This window comes from Protomyctophum parallelum (genome assembly GCF_964188405.1).
Source record: "Protomyctophum parallelum genome assembly, chromosome: 3".
In the NCBI taxonomy this organism is placed as follows: Eukaryota; Metazoa; Chordata; class Actinopteri; order Myctophiformes; family Myctophidae; genus Protomyctophum; species Protomyctophum parallelum.
The window spans coordinates 6,026,690-6,037,234 of NC_139698.1; the positions used below are offsets into that span (position 1 = coordinate 6,026,690).

The 10,545-nt window shown below is 46.2% G+C and overlaps 1 protein-coding gene across 1 annotated transcript in view; it reads right to left on the minus strand.

Annotated features, from left to right (window-relative positions):
* The window catches only part of LOC310856150 (uncharacterized protein), a gene marked incomplete at both ends in the record, with an annotated part of 10,100 nt that extends 143 nt beyond the window's left edge, over positions 1–9,957 (minus strand). The window contains 8 exons of the mRNA XM_083761396.1: positions 1–128; positions 1,039–1,241; positions 1,720–1,788; positions 4,026–4,097; positions 4,658–4,787; positions 6,442–6,484; positions 9,577–9,643; positions 9,952–9,957. Coding sequence (XP_083617522.1) covers positions 1–128; positions 1,039–1,241; positions 1,720–1,788; positions 4,026–4,097; positions 4,658–4,787; positions 6,442–6,484; positions 9,577–9,643; positions 9,952–9,957 — 718 coding nt within the window. The remainder of the gene's footprint in view (positions 129–1,038; positions 1,242–1,719; positions 1,789–4,025; positions 4,098–4,657; positions 4,788–6,441; positions 6,485–9,576; positions 9,644–9,951) is intronic.
* Between the last annotated feature and the right edge of the window lie 588 nt (positions 9,958–10,545).

The following is a 10,545-nucleotide window of genomic DNA, read 5'->3' on the forward strand; positions in this document are numbered from 1 at the left end:
CTGGAGGAGGTTCAGGGGCGAGTCTGGTTACGTTCCTGCATCTCCTCCACCGTCTCTTCATCCAGTCTCTGACCTGCAACCTCTGGCCCTCCGAAAACGACCCAAAGGCCTCGTTCAGCATCTCCATCCTGTCAGCAAAAAAACAAAAAAAACATATGTATGACTATAGGGTTACATTCATCATCTCCACTCTTACCCTGACTCGGGGGAGAGTCGCTGCTTCTTCGCCTGGAAAGGAGCCAGCTTAGGTGGTTCCTTCAACTTTCCCGTCAATGTCAATGGCGTTTAATGTTTTGATGTTTAATTTACGTCATATTTAGCGGAATTCTGACATCATTTCTCCGTTCATTGTCAATGGCAAATATTGATATTGACAGCCGAGTTGGAACGATACGCAGCGTCTGACATAAAACCGCTCCTAATTAGGCTTTCTGTTCAAGAAGAGTATGTTACTACAAAAGCGGTGGTACATAAAGGTACATATCTCCAGAGTGGACAAGTTACGCTTACATTTTAGGTATGCTGTGTGATTCTCGCTATGAGAGAACATTTACTGTCGGCCTAGGAAATGTTTGTTCGTCCAATGCTATCATCGTAGGGACAAAAGCTGTTTATAGAAGGGGCATTATAATGCCCCTTAAAAACATAACCCCTTCGCCAGCCAAGTCTATGGACTTTATAACGTTTGTTTAGGGCAGTTATGAGGCGCAACCGTGGTGCTTGTCGCTCTGCATTTTGTGCCAGTACTCCAGCAGCTGACTGGGATGAAACCCGTGGACTGTGACCATGTTGTTGTACCTGCAGCCGGAGTAGTGCAGTCCCCCATTAAGGACGTTAAGGATCACCAACCCCACTAAGGCGATAGGGGAACCTCAATAGAGCACCGACGTCATCTGACACACACACACACACACACACACACACACACACACACACACACACACACACACACACACACACACACACACACACACACACACACACACACACACACACACACACACACACACACACACACACACACTCTCACTCACTCACATCTTCATCATGCGGGGATGCTGTAAGGCGCGGGGCAGCTGCATCTTGGGAGGAGGTTCGTTCTGCAGGAGCAGCTTGGCGGCCGACACCAGGTCGTCATAGTCGCCTGGCTCCAAGGCGTCTGGCCCCTCGGACCCCTCGCCTGTCACCGCGGCCCAGGACAGAGGGGCCAAGAACGCCTCCCCGAAACACTTAGACGGACCCTGGAGGGAGATACAAGTTATGCAAAACACTTAGACGGACCCTATGCGGTAGCTGGAGGGAGATACAATTTATACAAAACACTTAGACAGACCCTACGGTAGCTGGAGGGAGATACAATTTATACAAAACACTTAGATAGACCCTACGGTAGATGGAGGGAGTTACACAGGGGCTAGGGTGGGCTACAACCCGGGGGCCCCCGACAGGGGACTTCCACTCTCACATATAGCGGTGTCTGTGACTTCTACTCTCACATTATAGTGTCTGTGACTTCTACTGCACACTAGCGGTGTCTGTGACTTCTACTGCACACTAGCGGTGTCTGTGACTTCTACTGCACACTAGCGGTGTCTGTGACTTCTACTGCACACTAGCGGTGTCTGTGACTTCTACTGCACACTAGCAGTGTCTGTGACTTCTACTGCACACTGTTGTTGTTCAGAAACTAAATTGGAGCCATGGGGATCGAACACTGACCGTATAGTTCTTCATCATCCTGATGATAGATGGAAGCTCTGTGCAGTTCCACACATCCTCTGTCATGTTCTGGAGGGAGAGAGAGAGAGAGAGAGAGAGAGATTTATTTCTATAACATTAATACTTCTCATTGTTTTCAAATGCATTTTTCTTAACAAATTCTTAACTAAATATTTTATCGATATGAAACGGTTAGAGTGAAAATCAACATTCAACACTGACCCGGTTGGCTAGGAAACATCTTCGTCCCTCCCAGCACAAGGACGAGTACGCGCGCACGCCATAGCGACCCATAATCATAGAGTAATAAAAGGATATTTTGGACACCTTTTGGACACCAAGATTTGGTGTCCGAAATGCGGAAGTGCAAACGAGCGCTCAATGTTAATAAATCCTCGTCATAAATCCATGGCTGCGCCTGCAGTCCCATCTCTGACCAATAGGGCCGAGCGCTTCAACGTTGGAGAGCCTCACTGCATGGGGCTTGCCCATAATAAGTAGAATCTTATGTTCTGTTTTTGGCCAATGCATCCGAGGTTCGGATGTGAATTGTGATTTTTTTTTTATCGCATCGATCCCGACATATAATATTACCGTTTCTGGCGAAAGATAAACATCGTCGGCTCCTGCTAACACAATCTGCTGCTTCTCCTCTCGTTCTGCAAAGGCTGGGAGACCCGGATGTAAATGGAGAGAAATACCGTATTTTCCATGACGGAAGGTAACTATACCCAAAATTGCAGACAATGTGTTAAATGGGTACACATGAGCTAGATTCTGATCACATCTACCCTTATTATCAGACTGTAGCTTTCTTGAAGCTTGACATTGTCTTCTGTCTGATTTCAAGGGGGGAGGGGATTAGAATTTCCCTCAACCAATGGCCATTGTTGTTGTTTTTCCCTCCTTCCAGGCTGGGATGGCTTAGGGTCGTCGACAGAGTACAGCATCTTGCAATGGGTCTGGTCCACAAGATTCGATACACCACCAAGATACCCATGTACCTGTCTAAATACTTCCTTAATGTAAACGAAGTCCACACCCACAACACCAGAGGGAGTGCAACAAACCATGTACAACCCAGATTCGGCACAAACAAGGGACTAAATTATTTTCGGTCCTATGCCACCAAAATGTGGAACGCCCTACCAACAGTCATTAAGACATGTGAATCCCTTGACTCCTTCAAAACCGCTCTCAAAGGGCACCTACGGATGGCTGCAATTCAAAACTGGCCTCTGTAAAATCTGAATCCCCCCCACCCCATTTTCCCTCACTGTATATTGTATCTTTTCCCTTTTTTGCTTCCCATTATGATGAATTACTGTTCTGTTCTTTAGCTACATAGAAATGTCTATTTGTATGACTCTAAATGTTTGTATGTCTTTAAATGTTTTGATGAATTGAACAATGTGGACCCTGTTGTAAACAAGTGTAATGCTTAATTGGGTCGTCCACTCACAGTTGACAGTCTTTGTATTGAGTTTGTGCTTAAAATGTACTGTAAATTCTACAAACTGTTAATAAATATTTCAATCAATCAATCAAAGATTCTGATCACATCTACCCTTATTATCAGACTGTAGCTTTCTTGAAGCTTGACATTGTCTCCTGTCTGAGCGATTTCAAGGGGGGAGGGGATTAGAATTTCCCTCAACCAATGGCCATTGTTGTTGTTTTTCCCTCCTTCCTCATGTGTGTTGCACTGTGTGATGACGCTGAAAACTGGCCTCTGCGCTGATTGGGCAACTGTGGCTCAGGAGGTAGAGCAGGTCGACCAATGATCCATGGGTCGGCGGTTCGAATCCCGGCTCCTCCTGTCTACATGTCGAAGTGTCCTTGGGCAAGACACTGTACCCCAAATTGCACCCGATATGCTGGTTGTTACCTTGCATGGCTTCTGCCGTCGGTGTATGAATGGGTGAATGTAATGCACAATCTATGTAAAGCGCCTTGGATAAAGGCGCTATATAAATGCACCATTTACCATTGGTTGTTCGTTAGACCCACCCCCACCACCGATTCTCATTGGATAACACATTTCTGTACCGAATAAATTCTAGGTTCACAGACAGCGCAACACCAGACCAAGAGATGCAGTGCACTCAGAGAGTGGGCAGGGTCTTTGGGCTGGATCCAGGCTAGATCACATGATCACCGTCCACCGTTTGCCTGTGGACCACATTTTGAGGCTAATTCAGAAGTTCAAAAGTTCATGTTTTTTTTGGGGTGCATTTGAGGTCAGAAAACCTACAGAAATCAGCAGGTCGCTGCTTGCATACTGTAAGTTGATTGACAAATGAAACCTTGATTGTTGTTGGTACGTCGTCGTGGGTCCTGTATTTAATCTTGATCTTGCATTTTCCGTTCCTCCTGCACTTTGGGGGGTTGGGGTTGAGGTGGGTGTTGGGGTTAGGGTTGGGGTTGGGGTTAGGGTTGGGGTTGGGGTTGGGGTTAGGGTTGGGGTTGGGGTTGGGGTTGGGGTTGGGGTTGGGGTTGGGGTTAGGGTTGGGGTTAGGGATAGGGATGATCTTGATCTTGCATTTTCCGTTCCTCCTGCACTTGATCTTGATCTTCATCCCATCGACTTTCTTGATCTTGAGAGAGAGAGAGAGAGAGAGAGAGATTCAGTCAGACAGAGAGAGAGAGAGAGAGAGAGAGAGAGAGAGAGAGAGAGAGGGAGTGAGAGAGAGAGAGAGAGAGAGAGAGAGACAAGAGATCCAGTGCAAGTAATTTTACAATCGGTTGCATGCTGAAGCCTGACACGTGATGTGAGCTTGTAGATCGGCTATTTTAGGGTTAGCCAAAATACATGTTATAGTCGACTAAATCAACTGTAGATTTAGTCAACTAAAATGGTATGATATTTAGTCGAGTTTACGACCAAGTACGACTAAAAACTGAAAGGGTCAAAAACAACACTGCTTCATATACATACCCAGTCCGGTGTGGGTTCTGCCTTGGCTCTGGACGTGTCCGGGCGAGCGTCCACACCGGGTACAGTGGACACGATGGACTGGAAGTCATACAGCATGTCTTCGTCGTCCTCTGGTCCTCCCTCTGTACCACTGACAGGGACGTGCAGAGAGTGTTAGAGGGGGGGCAGGGGCTGAAATGCCGTTAAAGGAGGGGCTGAAATGCCGTTAAAGGATAATTCCATGCTAGAATGCTTTCTTATCTTTCTTACCTTTCTTTGTAGTTGTTACGTCCCCACCAAAGAGGTCCAGGTGTTTTTTTGTGCAAAAACTCCTTATTGGCTATTTCCCCTACCATAAGCCCGCAATGAATTGCATTGCATTGAATGGGAATTGAATGGGCATATGGGGTGTTGTGCTAATTCGCTTATTTCCATCAAAATAAGTAGTAAAGTGTGCCGCTTGGGATATTATTTACATTATGAAGAGAGGATATATACAAAGAAATAATAATTTTGAGCGATGGAAATAAGCAAATTAGCACAACACCCCATAGCCCCATTCAATTCCCATTCAATTCAATGCAATTCATGTAGGGCTTATGGTAGGGGAAATAGCCAATAAGGAGCTTTTGCACAAAATAACACCTGGACCTCTTTGATGGGGACGTAACAACTACAAAGAAAGGTAAGAAAGCCTTTTAGTATGGAATTCTCCTTTAAGAGGGCACTTTTGGACAAAAATAGCAGATCTACAAGCTCACAACTTGAGAGCTTGTAGATCTGCTATTTTCGGAGCGCAAACCAGCACTCTTTGGCTGGTGGAGATGCGATGCAACGACATTGGATTTCTACACACATTTGTTCAGCGCAAAATGCTGCGTTCAAGTTCAGGAGACTTCAGGGAAAAAAAGCAATTCTCCTGAACGCTGCCTTCCGGCATGGCATGGAAAGGAGTGCAGGATTTGCATTTCTTTCACCGTATAGTCAATGCTGCATTCGTGGTCTGGAAAAGGGCATGTTGTTTTACAGATGGGTATAAAAGCGCAAGGGCTGAAGCCTTAGAGTATATATGAATAGAGAAGACACCCGAGTTCTCCTCCCATCCACTTGCATTAAGTTGCTCAAAAGCGCATGAGGCGATTTCACTCCTCCTTCCTGGTAGGAACAGAGTGCATTCTGGGATGGATTTGCCTCAAACACATGAACGCGCTGCCGTTGACTATCATTGTGCCGTTTGTGCGCGTTCACGTATATGAAACATTCGTTCACGTGTCATGGCCCCAATCACATGAACGTGCGCAATGATAGTCAACGGGAGCAGCGCTGGCTCGAGCTGCAATGACAAATTCGGCCACTATGTCCATTTCGCCTCAGGGTTTCCTCCGGGTGCCTTCTCTATTCATATATACTCTAAGGCTGAAGCCCCCTTTGATGTCTATGTGTGCACGGCCCTGAGCACTGACACACAATAACACCATCATTACAGTATAGGCAGTGCTCGAAAAGTTACTCAAAAAGCTGTCTGTCTAACGAGCAATCTTCGGTCCTACGTATACTCTCGGTCATGAAGTGTGGGTCATGACCGAAACAATGAGGTCGCGAATACAAGTCGCTGCTGCACTTGGCCTTAAAAGGAGCCCAGGCAGTAGCTCTCTCAGTGATGTCAAACGTTGGTATTCTATATTATAATATCTAGAGTACCTTTACAGTTTGACATCACTGGCTGTCAAAATACATGACATTTTATGAACTTTGAGCCTTACTGTGCACTCATTTCTAACTGAAGTGCTGAAGAAGTGAATTACCTGTCGAACGCCTGTGGCGGCGTCACCATGGGAATGCGGTATCCTGTAACATAACAACACGTTACTCACCTGACACTCACGCACTCACCTCACGCTTGCTCACTCACTCACTCACTCACTCACTCACTCACTCACTCACTCACTCACTCACTCACTCACAAAAAAAATCCTCCTCACCCATTTCCAGGCATTTCATCATCTGTATAGGGAGGTAAGACAAGCATCAGTACCACCACCACAACAACAACAACAACAACAAACATTTCTTATAGCTGTGTTAATTTTATTGACATAAGGGCCTTTCAAACGGGAAGCGAGGAACGCAGGCGTTGTTGCCTGGATCAACGACAGGTCTCCTCCAGGTCTGCTCAGGAGGGCCTGGATCAACGACAGGTCTCCTCCAGGTCTGCTCAGGAGGGCCTGGATCAACGACAGGTCTCCTCCAGGTCTGCTCAGGAGGGCCTGGATCAACGACAGGTCTCCTCCAGGTCTGCTCAGGAGGGCCTGGATCAACGACAGGTCTCCTCCAGGTCTGTTCAGGAGGGTCTGGATCAACGACAGGTCTGCTCAGGAGGGCCTGGATCAACGACAGGTCTCCTCCAGGTCTGCTCAGGAGGGCCTGGATCAACGACAGGTCTCCTCCAGGTCTGCTCAGGAGGGCCTGGATCAACGACAGGTCTCCTCCAGGTCTGCTCAGGAGGGCCTGGATCAACGACAGGTCTCCTCCAGGTCTGCTCAGGAGGGCCTGGATCAACGACAGGTCTCCTCCAGGTCTGCTCAGGAGGGCCTGGATCAACGACAGGTCTCCTCCAGGTCTGCTCAGGAGGGCCTGGATCAACGACAGGTCTCCTCCAGGTCTGCTCAGGAGGGCCTGGATCAACGACAGGTCTCCTCCAGGTCTGCTCAGGAGGGCCTGGATCAACGACAGGTCTCCTCCAGGCCTGCTCAGGAGGGCCTGGATCAACGACAGGTCTCCTCCAGGTCTGCTCAGGAGGGCCTGGATCAACGACAGGTCTCCTCCAGGTCTGCTCAGGAGGGGCGCAACGACGCAAGCGTAAAAAGAAAAATCTAAACAGAATCCAGGTCTGGTGAGTCGCGGGCGTGTGCGCGGAACGAGCACGCGCGCAACAAATGCACGGGACCGTGCTCACGCAAGTATGCTTGCATTGTCGCACCGCGACGGCAAAAACACACAGGTATCATTGAAAACGACCTACGGTATAGGCGCGTTATGTCGCTTCACGATTAAAAGGCCCTTAACCCATTCTGACCTGAGATCAGATTCATACGAGGTTTCCGCCGGACACACACTGGTCTGATGAACCCATTCTGACCTGAGATCAGATTCTAAAAATGTCAGTCGCTCTTCGATTTTTCAAAAATAGCAGACCTACAAGCTCGTATCGCGCCACTCGGTGGCGCGATATGAGCTTGTAGATCTGCTATTTTTAAATAGCTAAAGCATAACATAATGCTAACAGCAAAATGGGTGCCCGGTCAGAATGGGTTAAAAGGCCCTTAAGACTAAGACTAAAAGACTGAAAAGAAAACTGAAAAAAAGGTTTTTGATAGTCGTCTAAGACTAAGACTAAACAATTTCAGAAGACTAAATAGGGACTAAAGGTGTGTTAGGCAAAAGACTAAAAAAAAAATTTCTGGCAAAATGAACATTGCATTAAGACTATAAGACTAAAAGACTAAGATGTTATAGTCGACTAAGACTAGACTAAGACAAAATGTGTGTTATTCAAAAGACAAAGACTAAACCAAAATCTGCTGAAACACTGTACTATAGACAGCAAACAAAAGACAGTGAACAAAGAAAGATCATAATTAAATATTATATAAAGAATACATTTAAAAAAAGACAATTACCAATGATTTAGCCACGCTCCTGGAGGAAGGCGGTGGTTTTGGGCAGAACTTTGTTGTGATGTAACCTGCATTAAGTGCGCACGCGCACGCACGCACACGCGCACACACACACACACACACACACACACACACACACACACACACACACACACACACACACACACACACACACACACACACACACACACACACACACACACACACACACACACACACACACACACACACACACACACACACACACACACACACACACACACACACAGGTCCCATAACATGAATATGTTACTTTTTCCACCCCTGTATTGTGACTTAAACATGGGTTAATATGTGGTGTTATTTCCCTGAGTAGCTGACCTGAAAGCCCCTCGACTCTGCCAAGGTCCCTCCCAATACCGTCAATGACCCCACCTTGAAAAATATAGTTTCTATTTAACCCATTCTGACCTGAGATCAGATTCTTACAAGGTTTCCACTGGACACACACTGGTCTGATGAACCCATTCTGACCTGAGATCAGATTCTAAAAATGTCAGTCGTTCTTCGATAAAAAAAAGAATAGCAGACCTACAAGCTCGTATCGCGCCACTCGGTGGCGCGATATGAGCTTGTAGATCTGCTATTTTTCAATAGCTAAAGCATAACATGATGCCAACACCAAAATGGGTGCCCGGTCAGAATGGGTTAATTTCAAATGCATTTAGTTATAGTTATGTTAAGTTTATGAACTAAATGCAAACTATACATTTGACATAAAAAAAGACAATAGTTTTAATACTAGTTATTCAGGCTTCAGCTACTAATATAGACTGAAGTAATTGAAGCTGGTCATGGTTGGGAATTGGTTTGGAATTGTAACAGCTGAAATCAATAATATAGCAGGATTCTGATATTATCCTGAGGGCCGCATTAAGTGATGGTGTGGCCCCTGGGCTACCAGTCGCCCATGTGTGAGCTAGGGGATGAGCGAGTGACGTCAGAACTTCGGCGCTCGACTGGGTAACCGAATAACAAATGCAGAGCTGCCAACCTGCACACATTTTGTGTACCAACCACGCAATTCTAGGCGTATAGACACCTAGAATTGCGTGGTTGGTACACAAAATGTGTGCAGGTTGGCAGCTCTGCAAATGGTGGGTATACCGGATATACCCATGCAAATAATTGAATGAAAATAACATTTAATGCAGCATGGCATTAACCTGAAGGAGTAACCGGTGTTGGGGATGTTGTGGTCTCCAATGTCTCAGACTGACAGACCATCATCAGGAGAACAATAACCACTGTCCCCCATCTGGGAGCCATGATGGAAGAGCTCGGATCGACCCTGGAGAAGAATAACATAGAAATGAAAGTCAAGGATTTGATTGATTGATTATTGATTGATTGAAAAAACTATAGAACTGATCCCTGAAAGTATATAGTCTTGATTGAATACTTAATTAGTCAAAATTGTAAACAACAACAGTAAGACGGGCTAAAAGGATAGCACAAGAAGTCCTGCAGGGGGACTTGTTTCCATTGTGGCCTGATGTACAATTCCGAGAGTTCAATTCATCAGCAGAGCATAAAATATTAAACACATTAACTGCCAGTAACGCCCCCTGGACGTCAGACAAAATCCAACACACTAACCGCCATCGCCTCCAGACGTCAGAACCGTGGGTAGAGCAACGACCCATAATATATTCACCTGTTTCGGCGGGAAGGTACTGGGGCTCCTTGTGTGTGTGTGTGTGCTTCATATCCTTCAGCCAGTGTGTTGCCATGTCTGATTATTCTATGCGACCTTTGGCTTGTTTTTTCTGTAAAGTCGCTTGTAAATAAATCATTGGTAGTTGCTGTTTTTTTGTTTGTTTGTACAGTAGTTGCTTATTTGGGCTTTCGTCCTAATGTTGTTTAAACATGGAGGAGATTTTTATTGTGATCTCTCGCCCTTGAAATATATAATCCTTGGTTTCAGTTGTGTTTGAATAATAATAGCAATTCAAATCAGTTGTCCTCAAAACCAAACCTCCAGTCGCTGTCATAAGAACGGGAGGTGCGCTCATGATCACAGCAGCAGAGCCTGTTTGTCCATGGCTGCACGCGCACCTGCAACCCATCAAGTATAATTTATGCTTCGTCCCGTGATGGTGTCGCACACACAGACCTCTACACTCACAGTCGCATCCGCGATGATGCGATGTGAGCTTGTATATCAACTGTTCCCTGTGCGCAATACTGTTA